Raw genomic sequence first — 16,905 nt, forward strand, 5'->3', positions numbered from 1 at the left:
AGAGTTTTGCTGCTGGGAATCAGGCTCCAAAGGACACTGAAAAGCCTATAAATGGTAAGTTCACAATATTATACACTTTTCTTTCAACCAAGAAGTCTTTGAGTTCAATGTTCACCTCTGAATTGTAAAATAATATCTAAGGATTATGTTTGACTCCTAAAAACCTTTGTAGAGCCTGATAGCAGTTCCTATTTATAACATTCTCCATTGCAACTGCTTAACTTGGTCAAAGGAAAGCAGTTACCCACTGTCTGAATTATATTTTAGTTCAATAATTGTTACATTGCTTGAGAAAGGTGCATACATGTTATTTTTTATTCAAGGATCTATTTGAGTTGTTGAAAGGTTTCCCAAAGACTAATCTAGATCACATTTTTACAGTATTCACAGCTGTTTTCTCCTTTCTTTTCCAGCAACTCTTACATCGGTAAGACACTGCAACTTGAAACTGGGGCTTTGATCCATGCCAAGCTGAGCATTTTTTACTCAAGGACCAGTCTTCTGTAGTAGACACTTTTCCTTTATATTTTTGGGAATATCTGTTGAGTGGACAATGACTTCCAGAAGACCAATGACCCGTTCTTACTCTGGCAATGGGAGGTCCGGCGGCAGCCACAATGAGGAGGAGGTCAGCTCTTCGAATGGCCGCTTGGAGAGCTGCAACTACCTCTCCAATGTCAGGCCCGGAAACAGGTAGATGACCTCTTCTTCCTTGTTTCATTACGACTCTAGGCATTTCAGTGTGACTCTGTCCACCACACACATTCATTAGATACTTTGGCCATCTCAACATATCTGTGGAGCCTTTTCTAGTCCAAAATGCAAATGTTACATGGCAAGTAATAACCATGCAACAGTATTTTAGTATTCTAAAGAAAAGCACAGCTCTTAGAATACCGGTAAGTATTCTTCATTTGTAGCCTACTTTATAAATACAAATGAGTCCCATGTAAAATAATCTAAGACATAAAACTACCAATATGACTGATGCGATGCCTTTATTTGCCTCCTCTATGAATTCCTCTATGTATTCTCAAATCAGGTCATCGAGGTAATGCATTCTTTCTAACATTTTAACCAACCTTCCCGGTTACACCCAAGGTTGAAAGAGCAAATCTACACATGTTTTTAACAATGCTGTAAGTGAATATGTTAAATTGACTTCTTTGATGTTATTGGACATCAACGTTGATATACAATTTAATTCATACAAAGTTATATGTATATTTTCAACAATGTTATAGGCACTGTTTCCATGTCACTTTCTCAACTGCTAAGAAATGTAAAATATTTGAGAGAGCAATCTCAATCTTCCTTCACAATCAGTAATGATCATGAACTGCCTTCTTCCCCTCCCTGGAATAAACAACACACTGTGCAATGATGTCTATTCGACATCTATTCCACATTGTTTCAGCGTAATTTAGTAAAAATGACGTGAAAACAACATTGATTCAACCACTATGTGCCCAGTGGGAAGTGAAGAATGAATAATGGTTGGCTAAAAGATCCTTGAAATATTGGCTTTCTCATTGGAAAGTACTTCAGCACATGCCCTGAAGAACAGACACACAAGCTAAAGCACCATTTTTTGTCTCCAGGAGTACATTGTTCGGTGTGATGGCTCAGCTGACTGAGGACACCCAGCCTGTATTTGAGACCACCTTAAAATCCAAGGCCGTGTCAGAGAACTGTAATGTGAAGTTGACATGTGTGGTTACAGGTAGGTCTACACTAAACAGCCTCCATCAGAGTTGACCTAATTACTTGCATTTGCGTATGTGTGTTTGAGTGCTTTAGATAGTTATGAGTAGGCGATGGTATTAGTCATTCTGTGGTTTGAAATCAAAGCAGAGAAACAAACCTACTTCTGAACAGCGATGCTAACATAAATTGAGAAGGGTAATGCATATATAAACGTCAATTGAAGACAATGAAAAAAGAAAAGTTACTTTAAAATGCTTATGACTGCTTATTCTTATGTTTTCTTCTATAGCTTATTCATTAATGCGAAAATAAAATAACACTGTTAAAAAAGTAAAGGCAGCTGAGACTAAATTAGCAATGGCATAATGTTGGCGCAGGGAGGCAAGACATAAATAGGATTAAAAATCTAAGCAGGTTTTGCTATTTCCTTCCCCCCGGCATCTGAGTTGGCCCCTTCTCAACCACAGCAGCAGAACTTGTGGCCTTGAACACTGCCATGACGCAGCAGTCTGAAACAGGCCTTTGTTCTTGATACAATTTCCTTTCAAAGCTTTCTGTTCCTTTTGTTTTATTGCTGATTAATTAATTCATAAGATGCTTGAAAAAAAACAGCGAATGGCTACAGTGTTCATACTTCAATGGTAACCTGGAAATTAAAATAATGATCATACGGGCATAATCTTAATGAGAGATAAACATGCAACTATATCTAATGAAAAATCGTTTTTTAAAGTTTTTAACCAGGTTATTATTTTACACTGTATGTCTGTGATGTACAGTCGAAGTTGGAAGTTTACATACACTTAGTTTGGAGTCATTAAAACTTGTTTTTCAACCACTCCACAAATGTCTTGATAACAAACTATAGTTTTGGCAAGTCGGTTAGGACATCTACTTTGTGCATGTGTGGACGATGTGAAATGGCTAGCTAGTTAGCGGGTGTGCGCTAATAGTGTTTCACCCTTGCTCTGCAAGGGCCGCGGCTTTTGAGACGCGATGGGTAACGATGCTTTGTGAGTGACTGTGGCTGATGTGTGCAGAGGGTCCCTGGTTCGAGGCGAGGAGAGGGACGGAAGCTATACTGTTACACATGACACAAGTAATTTTTCCAACAATTGTTTACAGACAGATTATTTCACTTATAACTCACTGTATCATAATTCCAGTGGGTCAGAAGTTTACATACACTAAGTTGACTGTGCCTTTAAACAGCTTCTGAAAATGATGTCATGGCTTTTGAAGCTTCTGAGACTAATTTATTTAATTTCAGTCAATTGGAGGTGTATCTGTGGTTGTATTTCATGGCCTACCTTCAAACTCAGTGTCTCTTTGCTTGACATCAAGGGAAAATAAAAAGAAGTCAGCCAAGACCACAGAAAATAAATTGTAGACCTCCACAAGTCTGGTTCATCCTTGGGAGCAATTTCCAAGCGCCTGAAGGTACCACGTACATCTGTACAAACAATAGTACGCATGTATGGAACCACGCAGCCGTCATACCTCTCAGGAAGGAGATTCGCTCTGTCTCCTAGAGATTAACGTACTTTGGTGTGAAAAGTGCAAATCAATCCCAGAACAACAGCAAAGGACCTTGTGAAGATGCTGGAGGAAAGAGGTACAAAGGTATCTGTATCCACAGTAAAACGAGTCCTATATCGACATAACCTGAAAGTCCCCTCAGCAAGGAAGAAACCACTGCTACAAAACCGCCATCAAAAAGCCAGACTACGGTTTGCAACTGCACATGGGGACAAAGATCATACTTTTTGGAGAAGTATCCTCTGGTCTGATGAAACAAAAATAGAACTGTTTGGCCATAATGACCATTGTTATGTTTCGGGGTGCTTTGCTGCAGGAGGGACTGGTGCACTTCACAAATAGATGGCATCACGAGGGAGGAAAATGATGTGGATATATTGAAGCAACATCTCAAGACATTAGTCAGGAAGTTGAAGCTTGGTCTCAAATGGGCCTTTCAAATGGACAATGACCCCAAGAAAACTTCAAAAATGGTGGTAAAATGGCTTAAGGACAACAAAGTCAAGGTATTGGAGTGGCCATCACAAAGCCCTGACCTCAAACCTATAGAAAATTAGTGGGCAAGCAAGGATGCGAGCAAGGAGGCCTACAAACCTGACTCAGTTGCAGTTGGGCCAAAATTCACTCAACTTATTGTGGGAAGCTTGCGTAAGGCTACCCGAAACGTTTAAAGTTAAACACTTTAAAGGCAATGCTACCAAATACTAATTGAGAGTATGTAAACTTCTGACCCACTGGGAATGTGATGAAAGAAATAAAAGCTGAAATATATAATTCTCTCTACTATTATTCTGATATTTCACATTCTTAAAATAAAGTGGTGATCCTAACTGACCTAAGACAGGGAATTTTTACTAGGATTAAATGTCAGGAATTGTGAAAAACTGAGTTTAAATGTATTTGGCTTAGGTGTATGTAAACTTCCGACTTCAACTTACCATCTCCATGTGATGTCCACAGGAAACCCAGCCCCAGAACTGACGTGGTACAGAGACGACATGGAGTTGGACCGATACTGCGGTCTTCCAAAATATGAAATTGGCCGCAATGGAAAAACACACACACTCCAAATTTACAAGTATGTAAGGCAATGAGAATACCATACACAATTTACACCAGATAATAAATGTCACGAAATTCAACAATTACAATTTGGGTTTAGAAGATGTGTATTCTTGTGCTCAATGGTGCCTGCACTGTTCCCAAAATGAGTCTCTCTCTTTCCAGCTGCACAGTGGATGATGCAGCCATCTATCAGGCTTCAGCCAGGAACAGCAAAGGCATTGTCTCCTGCTCTGGGGTTCTGGAGGTGGGCACCATGAGCGAGTTCAAGATCCACCAGAGGTTCTTTGGCAAGCTGAAAGAGAAGGCGGAGAACAAGAAGAGGGAGTTGGAAGAGAGCAGGAGAAGGGGAAATGAGAATGTCCAGAAGGATCCTCAGGAACAGAAGCCTCTACAGAACAGCCCGATCGCCCCTCAGAGGAAGCGCCGGACCCCAAGTGCCCTCTCTTCACCACCGAATGGGGAGGAGAACACAGTCAGCCAGGGGGCAGTGGCTGTAGAACCTAATGGGGCCAGTGCTGAAGTCAGTGAACCGGCCCCAGTGACGACTACAGAGAATGGGAGCAAGACTCCCAACAATGACTTTGACAATGTGGAGATTGTCACCACCAAGCCCCCAACCACAGAAATGTTTGCCAAAAAAAAGATGAAGATCTCAAATGGTATAGATTCTGGGGTTGTTAGCAGTAACAGTAGTCATACAGGACCAGGCACCAGTGAAAATGCATATGATGGAGGAATAAGTTTGGCTCAATTTCTGTCAGAGACCCTTCATTCACAGACTGCTGAAGAAAAGAAGATCCCTGCACGAGTGGAGGAAACTGTGGCAATGGAGGCAATGGATACTACTACTACAGATCCTAAAACAAATGCAGAAAAACAGAAAGAAAGAGAGGAGAAGGGGAGAGAGAGGGCAGAAAGAGGAAGGGCGGAGAGAGAGAGGATGCTTGGAGAAGAACAGGAAAGAGAGAAAATGTCAATTGAGAGAGCAAGAGAGGCAGAGCAGTTGCAAAGGACAACAGGACATAACAACACTGCCTCAGAGGTCAGAATGGAGGCTAAGACGCATGTCCATAAGGAGGGAGATCCTCAAGATTACCACCACATTCAGGAAACACTTTCCAATGTGCTCCACTCAGTCAAATACTTTTTCTTTGGTAAGAGTAAGAAGGATTATGCTTCTTCTGATCATCATGTGAAAGGTCAGGAGAAGGACAGAGGTCATCCAGTTGCCCCAACACAGCCGTACCCTAGCCCTCCCCATCCACAGGAGCCAGATGGTCACCCAGAGGTGTATAAACCCCCCACAGAGGAGACAGTGCCCATGGCGGTAGTAGCACCAAAAACTAACGTACCACACAAGCAGCTAGCGTCATTTGAGAGGTTGAACCCAGCTGAACACAAGCATGGATTTACTGTTTCACACTCAGAAGAACCCCCGCCAGCTCCCAGAAGAGCACCAGAGAGTGTGCCTGATTCACTGGAGCATGTTGAGCAGAAGGAGGTATGTCCGGAGGTGATGATCAGCAGCAGTACAGAGACAGTGCCCTCATCTGGCCCTCCAGCCCTCAGTGAGGTAAGTACCTTGTTGCTTCTGAGATCATCTTGACCGCTCAGTCTCAGTCTCACACTGCAGTAGGCCGGGTTATTTATAGAGTGTACATTTGTGCAACAAGACTTGAATCTAACCACACCAGGCCAACAGCCAAAACTGTACAAATGATTAAGCCACAGCAAATAGACAGATAATGTCCAGAGTCCAGACTACGGAGAACATGGTGGATGCAGATGAATGGTATCAGAGACTATGGGTTTGTTAGTTGTTCTGTGTTTGTAGGCACCACCTACGCTCTGGAGCAGACAGAACACACTAGCCCATTTAGGAAACTATCCGCAGCAGTCATCCAGGCTCTGTTACACCATCTAGACTGTTGAGAGTGTAAGTTTCAGTGCATTAGTATCACTCGAGAGCTACACCTCGCACAATGTAGGGAGGGAAACAAGGAACTTGCCGACATGAACATGTCAACTTGTATAAAAGAATGAGACTGTTGGGGCAGTCTGCTCTTGACTAATACAAATAATTCTCATAGAGATTGGATGAGGTTATGAAAAAATGTGTCTTTACAAAAACTTTAAATTGCACTTATGAAACAAATGTTGTAATTCTCTGTGCACTCTTTCCCACTGGGCTTTAATGGTAATCCACTTGTCAAAATTGGACCGACATGCCAAAGATAGCTGAGCGTGTAGACACAGGGTACCAGGGTCTTGTGGTCTCTGAGGCAGGCCCTGGCATGAGAGTAGGACCTCTTCACATTGGACACATTGGGCACATAAAACTCTGTCTCTTCTGTAATGGAGGAAGCCTCTCCAAACGTAGAGTGACTGGGCACTGGTGCTTCTATCTCCCTGTCAAACTCTCAGGGTTGTATTAGCTTTCGTTTGCATGTACTGAAGACAATAAGATAAGCCTACCATTATGTTGTGATCATGAAATAGGATTACATTTCAACAATGAGCTCTGCTGGATGATGTAATGGTTGTTTGATTGTAATCCTGCCCACATGATTTACTGGCACTGTTCAGTTCCATGTTATACTGTAGACTATGTAACAGTATGGCTCATCATGGATTAACTTCACTGGCAAACAGATATGCTTTTATTTCATGGATTTACTTCCCTTCTAGTTGAAATGCTGAAAGATTGTGTCAGTAATGCAACTAGAATCCACATCTCGCTCAATGCCAGTGACACATGATGACACAGATTCTATTAGTCCCCTATGGTGCTAATTTCATTAACCTCCAAGTCTTCTGTCCAGTGTGTTTGTATTGGATTAGAAGAGCATGTGCAGTAAGGGGAGCTGCTCTCCACTCTTAACACACACTTACACCTGGCAAGCAGTGGTTTTGTTAACAGGTTTCTCCATAATGTGGAACTGCAACTCCCCTTTTCTGTTGTGGCGAGTTAATGTTAGATGTTGGAGCAAATCAGTTGGAGGAACTTATAACATTCGTCAGAACTTGTGCTTGCGCACAAGAGTGAAACTTCAGTGAAATAAAGAGGCCTAATTCTTGCCAGAGCTCCATCTTTAGATTGAACGTGACACCAGTTCCTCTCCATTAACCACAACTTCTATTTTATGGGCTCTCCTGTTCAAACATGTTGTCATAGAACTTCACGTGGCTTGTTTCTGTCAGGAGCACATGAAAGTGATTTATCATTAATGACTTAAGAAAAAAAATGACCTAAGAAAAAAGTCAGGGGAAGTTGTAGATAGGACTGACATAGGTTCCTCAAAATGATAAATGTTATTATTCAGTGTAAACTACATAGTGCTCTTCAAACAAACCTGTAATCCAGGAAAAAGAAGATCGCATTAAAATATAATTTTTAAATTGTCTGAAACATTTGTTTGAATTAAGATGGAAATTGCTTTTGCCTCAGGCATTGTTACTTTTATTAGGTTCAGTTTTTCAAAACAGGAAATATGTTGACACGAATATAATTTATGACTTTTAAGTTAAAGTCACGTAGGTGTTGTCACTATTTCCCCAAAGACAACTGAATTTCCTGAGCATGTGCTGGGCAACAGTAAATTACTTTGAGCATGAGTCACTTGAGCTGGGATCAGTTTATGGTCCCTTGCCAACAGACAGGCGCTCATTCATTCAGCTCACTAGCTCATTGTGTAAATAACACACCTGTTAAAGGACTGGGGAAATCCCCAATTTCAACACAACCGGTCCCTTCTCAGGATACTTTAACCTGCTTGACAGGTAAACACCTCAATTATCATAACACAATGGTCTCCCTTCAAATACATTACTACAAAATAGAACCGCATGAAACAGAACAAAGTATAAGAATGCTTGAATTTATTGCATCTTTGTATCATCAAATTGTCAGGATTTGGCCAGGGTTGTTCCGGTTTTTGGTCACTAGATGCCCCCATTGTGCCTTTTGACCTTTTGATTTCCCTTGTTCCCCATTATTATTTGCACCTGTGCCTCGTTTCCCCTGATTGTATTTAAACCCTTTGTTTTCCTCTGTTCTTTGCTCTGTGTTTGTATGTTAGCACCCAGCCCTAGTACTCTCAGAACTCTTGTTGATCCCGGTGGACTCTCTTGTGGAATTCTGTTTTTTGTTCTTGTTTGTTTGTTTTTTGAGTATCTTTTGAGGCTTTTTGTGCTTTACCTTCTCGAGTCCCTGATCAAGTTGGCCTCACGCATTGACCAGCGTCTGAGAGAGAGAACTCAACCGTAGACCTCTAGCCCCTATCAGTCCCAGCTCCGAGTCCCCACCTTTATCCTCTCTGGCTCCACCGGAACCCATGCAGATTGGACGCATCTCCCAGGCTCAGAGAGGCCGGCGGATGAGGGGAGCGACGCTGTCTATATTGCGGCAAACCAGGCCATTTCCGTTCCACGTGTCCCGGGCTCCAGGGAAACGCTCTGTCCTGTACAGACCGGGGGGGAACTGTAACGGGAAACATAACCTCCTCCCATCCGTCCAACTCCTGTCTGCTCATTCCAGTCACCCTTTCCTGGGACAACCACAAGCTTCACCTTCAAGCCTTGGTAGACTCTGGAGCCACAGGTAACTTCATGGATGGTGTCTGGGCGAAGGAGAATGGCGTTCCCTCTGAACCTCTAAGTGACCCCATGAGGGTTACTACATTGGATGGAAGCCCTTTGGGATCTGGACATGTCACTACCTCCTTGCGACTTTCAGTTTCACAACACCAGGAATTGATGAACTTTCATTTGATCTCCTGTTCCGAGTTCCCTCTCGTCCTTGGATACCCCTGGCTTCACAGCCATAACCCTCACATCGACTGGTCTGTGGGCACTATCAAGCAGTGGGGTCCTACGTGCCAAGCTACTTGTATTTTCCCGAATTCCCCGAGTTCTACTCCCGAGTCTTTAGAATCCATCGACCTGACCCGAGTTCCCGAGTGTTACCATGACCTCAAACTGGTATTTAGCAAACAGAGGGCCACCATGCTACCACCCCATAGACCTTATGATTGCCCCATCGAACTGTTTCCGGGCACTTGCCCTCCCAGGGGTCGGATCTTTTCCCTATCTCCACCCGAACGAGCTGCTATGGATACCTACATCAAGGACGCTCTGGAAGCAGGCCTCATGCGTCCATCCACCTCCCCGGTGGGAGCAGGGTTTTTCTTTGTGGCCAAGAAAGACGGTGGATTACGTCCTTTCATCGACTACCGGGGACTCAATGCCATAACCGTCCGTAACCGTTACCCGCTACCCCTTATGGCCACAGCCTTCGAGCTGCTCCAGGAAGCAGTTGTTTTCACTAAGCTTGACCTGCGGAACGCATACCATCTTGTGCGGATCAGACCTGGTGACGAGTGGAAGACCGCTTTCAACACGCCTACTGGTCACTATGAATACTTGGTGATGCCCTTCGGCCTGACCAACGCCCCAGCGGTGTTCCAAGCGCTCATAAACGATGTGCTTAGGGATATGCTTAACATATTTGTGTTCGTTTACTTGGATGACATCCTCATCTTTTCGAGCTCTCTTCAAGAACACACTAAGCATGTCAGACAAGTACTCAAACGCCTCCTAGACAGCCATCTGTACGTGAAGCCGGAAAAATGTGAATTCCATTCATCTTGAGTACAATTCCTGGGATTTGTAGTGGAACCCGGTCGAGTCCAAATGGACCCCAGGAAGGTAGGGGCGGTAGCGGATTGGCCCACCCCCAAATCCGTTAAGGAAGTTCAGTGTTTCCTGGGCTTCACTAACTTTTACCGCAAGTTCATCAAGAACTTCAGCTTGGTGGCAGCCCCTCTCTCAGCTTTAACCAAGGGTGGCAATGCAAGGTTTTTGTGGGGAAGAGAAGCTGAGACAGCCTTCCAAGGACTCAAGCAGCGCGTCCTCTCTGCTCCCATCCTGATACTATCGACTACGGATGAACCGTTTGTGGTGGAGGTAGACGCCTCAGAGGTTGCTGTTGGAGCTGTCCTGTCTCAGAGGGGTGAAGACAAGAAGCTTCATCCGTGCGATTTCTTCTCACACCGGCTTACCCCGGCTGAGAGGAACTACGATGTGGGGGATCGTGAACTCCTAGCGGTTAAGATGGCATTGAAGGAATGGAGACACTGGCTCGAGGGGGCTTCTCACCCGTTTCAAGTGCTTACGGACCACAAAAATCTGGAGTATATCCAGCAGGCGACGCGGTTGAACTCTAGACAAGCTAGATGGTCTCTTTTCTTCAATCGATTCCAGTTTATCCTCACCTATCGGCCCGGGTCGAAGAATCTCAAACCGGATGCCCTGTCCCGAGTCTACGCTCCTGCCATTCGAGATGACACGGACATGCCTGTCCTTCCTGCTGCTAAGATCGTGGCTCCGATCTCGTGGCAAGTTGAGGATACCGTGAGACGAGCTCAAGCTATTGAACCGGACCCGAAAGGAGGTCCTGCCAATCGGTTGTTTGTCCCCAAGGCAGTGAGGACTCAGGTCCTTCTGTGGGGGCACTCCTCTCGCCTCACCTGTCACCCGGGCGTAGGTCGCACCTTGGAGTTCATCCAGCGTAAGTTCTGGTGGCCTACCATAAGAGAAGACGTTGCCACTTTCGTCAATGCCTGCCCCGTGTGCTGCCAGGGCAAATCTTCTCACCTCCGCCCGCAAGGACTCCTTCACCCTTTACCTGTTCCCCACAGACCCTGGTCCCATATCTCGTTGGACTTTATTTCTGGCCTTCCTCCATTCCATGGCAATACTACTATCCTAGTCATAATCGACAGGTTTTCAAAGGCGGCCAGGTTCGTACCTCTGACTAAGTTACCTTCTGCCAAGGAAACAGCTGAGTTGGTAATTAATCATGTGTTCCGAGTCTTCGGCATTCCTCAAGATATGGTTTCTGACAGAGGTCCCCAATTCGCCTCTAGGTTTTGGAAGGACTTCTGCCAACTCATGGGGGCTTCTGCCAGTCTATCTTCAGGGTACCATCCGGAGTCCAATGGCCAAACAGAGAGGATGAATCAAGAGCTGGAAACCACCCTCCGATATATGACTCGTAACAACCCGTCCACATGGTCGTCCTTCATTGTTTGGGCCGAATACGCGCACAACACCTTGCGCTCCTCCTCCACTGGTATGTCCCCGCACGAGTGTCAGTTTGGCTATGCCCCTCCATTGTTCCCGGACCAGGAGGCAGAAGTCAGAGTGCCTTCAGCCTTGAAGTTCGTCAGACGCTGTCGGCTTATGTGGAGGAAGACCCGTCTTAATCTTATGCGTTCCTCACAGAGGTACCAACAACAAGCCAACAGACGTCGCCGTCCCGGGCCTACCCTGCGCCCCGGCCAGAGAGTCTGGCTCTCCACAAGAGACTTACCACTACGGGTGGAGTCTCACAAGCTGTCCCAAAATACATCGGTCCCTTTAAGGTTGCCAGGAGAGTTAACCCAGTTTCTTATCGCCTACACTTACCCAGATCCCTTAAGATTAATCCCACGTTTCACATTTCCTTCTTAAAACCTGTTGTTTTTTCTCCCCTTGTCCCGGCAGACAGACCTCCCCCTCCGCCTCGTGTCATTGGAGGCCAGCCGGCTTATACCGTCCATCGGATACTGGATTCCCGCCGGGTGCAGCGGTCCTGGCAGTATCTGGTGGACTGGGAAGGCTACGGTCCCGAGGAGCGCTCCTGGGTTCCTGCCAAAGACATACTGGACCCTGACCTCATTCGTCAGTTCAGGGCCCTCCACCCTGAGAGAGCTGGTAGGAACGTCAGGAGCCGTTCCTAGGGGGAGATTCTGTCAGGATTTGGCCAGGGTTGTTCCGGTTTTTGGTCACTAGATGCCCCCATTGTGCCTTTTGACCTTTTGATTTCCCTTGTTCCCCATTATTATTTGCACCTGTGCCTCGTTTCCCCTGATTGTATTTAAACCCTTTGTTTTCCTCTGTTCTTTGCTCTGTGTTTGTATGTTAGCACCCAGCCCTAGTACTCTCAGAACTCTTGTTGATCCCGGTGGACTCTCTTGTGGAATTCTGTTTTTTGTTCTTGTTTGTTTGTTTTTTGAGTATCTTTTGAGGCTTTTTGTGCTTTACCTTCCACCTTGTGGATTTACCTTTTTTGTCTTGGAGGATTACCTTTGTTCTTGTAGGATTCCTTTTGATGTTGTGGAGTTACATGTTTTCCTGAAGAACTTCACTTTTTACTTCATTAAATACACCGTCTCAAGTACTGCTGTGTCTGCCTCATCTTCTGGGTTCTGCCGACTATTCGTGGCTCAGTTGGTTAAGTGACTGTTTCTCACTCCGGAGACCCGGGTTCGTAACCGGGTCCTGACACAAATCATATGATCATTTTGTTGATTATACTGCCATGTTTAATATAGTAGCAGTAGTTTGACTACAGGTTGTTTCCTTGTATGGAAAAAAGAGGAGCTGTTTAGCTTATCATATATAGACAAAGCTCTCAGTTTGAAAAACTCTTTGTATTTGCCAAATCTTGGCTTCAACTAACCTCTAGCCTACTCAATATGGGAAGGGCGAGTTCATTGAAAACTGAAAGGTTGTTAAAATAATTATATATTGTCCGTGGTCAAACAACACTACGTAAACGTCTGCTGATACAACATGTTCACAAAGGTTTAACAGTTCACGTATGATAACTCTGATACTGTATAGGGATCTTTAGATGTTCTGGATTTATATTATATCAGTGGTCATCTTTAAAAGCTAATCTATGATAATGGCACCGGAGGGGATGGCTGCCGTTCCACAGGCTCCTAACCAGCTGTGCTATTTTGTTAGTTTTTTCGCATTGTTTGTAACTTATGTACATAAAGTTGCTGCTACCGTCTCTTATGACCGAAAAGAGCTTCTGGATATCAGAACAGTGATTACTCACCTCGAACTGGAAATAGATTTTTTTTTCTTTAACGAGTCCAATGCAAAGGATATACTGCTTTCTGGAGAACAGGTCCACATCCCGTCATTCGCGTGAAGAAAAGGCGGAGATACGAGGGAGAAGGTCTGGATATATATATATATAAATATATATATATATATACAAACCGATGCTGGCACTAAGACCGCACTCATTGAGCTGTGTAAGGCGATAAGCAAACAAGAAAATGCTTATCCAGAAGTGGCGCTCCTAGTGGCCGGGGACTTTAATGCAGGCAAACTGAAATCCGTTTTACTTTATTTCTACTAGCATGTCACATGTGCAACCAGAGAAAAAAAAATTCTAGACCACCTTTACTGCACACACAAACACACATACAAAGCTCTCCCTCGCCCTCCATTTGGCAAATCTGATCATAACTCTATCCTCCTGATTCCTGCTTACAAGCAAAAACTAAAGCAGGAAGGACCAGTGACTCGCTCAATGCGGAAGTGGTCCGATGATACAGATGATATGCTACAGTACTGTTTTGTGAGCACAGTGGAATATGTTCCATAATTCATCATTGGCATTGAGGAGTATACCACCTCAGTCACCGGCTTCATCAATAAGTGCATTGAGGACATCGTCCTTACAGTACATATCCCAAACCAGATATGGCCATAGATTACAGGCAACATCCGCACCGAGCTAAAGGCTAGAACTGCTGCTTTAAAGGAGCAGGACACTAATCCAGATGCTTATACGAAATCCTGCTATGCCCTCAGAAGAACCATAAAGCAGGCAAAGCGTCAATACAGGACTAAGATTGAATCCTACTACACTGGCTCTGACGTTCGTCGGATGTGGCAAGGCTTGCAAACTATAACGGATTACAAAGGGAAACCCAGCCAAATCAAATCAAATCAAATGGTATTGGTCACATACACATGGTTAGCAGATGTTATTGCGAGTGTAGCGAAATGCTTGTGCTTCTAGTTCTGACAGTGCAGCAATATCTAACAAGTACTCTAACAATTCCACAACAACTTTCTAATACACACAAATCTAAGTAAAGGAATGGAATAAGAATATATACATATAAATAAATATATGGATGAGCAATGACCAAGCGGCATAGGAAAGATGCAATAGATGGTATAAAACAATAGCCGCAAGCTGCCCAATGACGCAAGCCCACCAGACGAGCTAAATGCCTTTTATGCTCGCTTCGAGGCAAGCAACGCTGAAGCATGCATGGAAGCTCCAGCTGTTGTCGGACAACTGTGTGATCACGCTCTCCTCAGCCGATGTGAGCAAGACTTTTAAACAGGTCACTGTTCACAAGACCGATGGACCAGACGTATTACCAGGGTGTGTACTCAGAGCATGCGCGGACCAACTGGCAAGTGTCTTCACTAACATTTTAAACCTCTCCCTGACCGAGTCTGTAATACCCATATGTTTCAAGCCGACCACCATAGTCCCTGTGCCCAAGAATGCGAAGGTAACGTAGCACTCACATCGTAGCCATGAAGTGCTTTGAAAGGCTGGTCATGGCTCATATCAACACCATCATCCCGGAAACCCTAGACCCGTTCTTATTCGCATACCACCCCAACAGATCCACAGATGACACAATCTCAATCACGCTTCATACTGCCCTTTCTCACATGAACAAAAGGAACACCTATGTGAGAATGCTGTTTGTTGACTACAGCTCAGCGTTCAACACCGTAGACAAACACTTCCCTCTGCAACTGGATCCTCGACTTTCTGATGGCTGCCCCCAGGTGGTAAGGGTAGGCAACATCACATCTGCCATGCTGATCATCAACACCGGTTCCCTTTAGGGGTGCTTGCTTAGTCCCTTCCTGTAGTCCCTTTTCACTCACAACTGCATGGGCCAAGCACGACTTCAACACCATCATTAAGTTTGCTGATGACAGTAGGCCTGATCACCGACAATGATGAGACAGCCTATAGGGAGGAGGTCAGAGAGGAGGTCAGATATGAGCAGGACAAAGGAGATGATCGTGGACTACAGGAAAAGGAGGGCTGTAGTGGAGCGGCTCTAGAGTTTCAAATTCATTGGTGTCCACATCTCCAGCAAACTGTCATGTTCCAAACACATCAAGACAGTCGTGAAGAGGACACGACAACACCTTTTCCCCCTCAGGAGACTGAAGATATTTGTCATGGGTCCGCAGATGCTCAGAAAGTTCTACAGCTGCACCATCGAGACCATCCTGATCGGTTGCATCACCACCTGGTATGTCAACTTTTCGGCATCCGACTGTAAGACGCTACAGAGGGTAGTGTGTATGGCCCAATACGTCACTGGGGCCAAGCTTCCTGTCATCCAGGACCTATATACTAGGCACTGTCAGAGGAAAGCCCAAAAAACTGTCAAAGACTCCAGTCACCCAAGTCATAGACTGTTCTCTCTGCTACCGCATGGCAAGCGGTACCGGAGCACCAAGTCTAGGTACAAAAGGCTCCTTAACAGCTTCTACCCCAAAGCCATAAGACTGCTGAACAATTAATCAAATGGCCAGCTGGACTATTTACATTGACCCGCTGGTACCGGTACCCCCTGTGTATAGCCTCATTGTTGTTATGTAATCTTATTGTGTTATATATAGCAAATATTTTCTTAACTCTATTTCTTGAACTGCTTTGTTGGTTAAGGGCTGGTAATAACCATTTCACGGTAAAGTCTTCGGCATATGTGACAAATACAATTTGATTTGATTTGAAATAAAGGGGACCCATAAGCAGACAATGAAAGCTCTTATAATATTTGATGATGACATTGCTCTAAAACAGGCTATAGGCTAAATGTGCACCACCAAGTCAGAACAGAAGGCTAAATTATGAGGGGAAATGTGAAACAATTATTAGGTTGAGGCACATGGGCTACTAACAGCTTACTACACAACATACACTTAGTATTACTTTCTTAGCTACAGTATACATATCTCCCTGACATATTACATCATTTATGCAGCAACATACAAGACATTTTTGGACTTACCTTGTTGTGCTGTGCTCACTTGAACAGGAAGGTGGCGTGACGGTCCTTCGTAGACAAATCTTGTCATCAAGTCTGGTATTCTCTATATTTATGGTGCTTTCAAGACAACTGTGAACTGAGAAAAAAACAAGGTTGAATTATGATGTCAGTGATTTTCCGGTCGGAGGTCTAGAAAGAGGCCTGAGTTCCCGACTTGCAATTTAGAGTTGGATGACTGTTCAAAAAATATTTTCCCAGTCGGAGCTATTTTTTTAATGAGTTCCCAGTTGTCTTGAACTAACTGAAGTCTGGGATATCTCAGTTACGATTTTCCAGTTGTTTTGAACACGGCAGAAGTCATGCTGGATTAACAGCATGGCCAATGCTGAATGTTTATTCTTTTACTCTCGGAAAAGACACCCTTAAACCCAGACTTGGACCACACACCGACTCCACTGACTTGCAAGCTAGTGATTGCTTTTCAACACTTGCAGTTAACCACTGATTCCTTCCAAACTCATTGTTAAATTTGTTGTGTAATGTTCATGTCCACGAGCACGGATACGTTTTATCTATTATTGCTCTTCATTATTTCTCGTCATATGATAAGGATGGAAAAGGATTTGCCAGTAGATTGTCGACTTGATTCATGATGATGACTGCTAGTTTGCTAGCTAAGATTTTGAAAGTATGATGTTGACATGATCAG

General features: G+C 44.3%; 1 protein-coding gene across 1 annotated transcript in view; it reads left to right on the plus strand.

The window, feature by feature from the left end:
• Positions 1-16,905, plus strand: part of alpk3a (alpha-kinase 3a) — a 26,532-nt gene continuing 9,627 nt past the window's right edge. Inside the window, exons 1-5 of the mRNA XM_046351067.1 lie at positions 1-54; positions 414-693; positions 1,602-1,723; positions 4,207-4,324; positions 4,474-5,884. Coding sequence (XP_046207023.1) covers positions 554-693; positions 1,602-1,723; positions 4,207-4,324; positions 4,474-5,884 — 1,791 coding nt within the window. The 5' untranslated portion in view covers positions 1-54; positions 414-553. The remainder of the gene's footprint in view (positions 55-413; positions 694-1,601; positions 1,724-4,206; positions 4,325-4,473; positions 5,885-16,905) is intronic.

Source organism: Oncorhynchus gorbuscha, linkage group LG01 (genome assembly GCF_021184085.1).
Source record: "Oncorhynchus gorbuscha isolate QuinsamMale2020 ecotype Even-year linkage group LG01, OgorEven_v1.0, whole genome shotgun sequence".
Classification (NCBI taxonomy): Eukaryota; Metazoa; Chordata; class Actinopteri; order Salmoniformes; family Salmonidae; genus Oncorhynchus; species Oncorhynchus gorbuscha.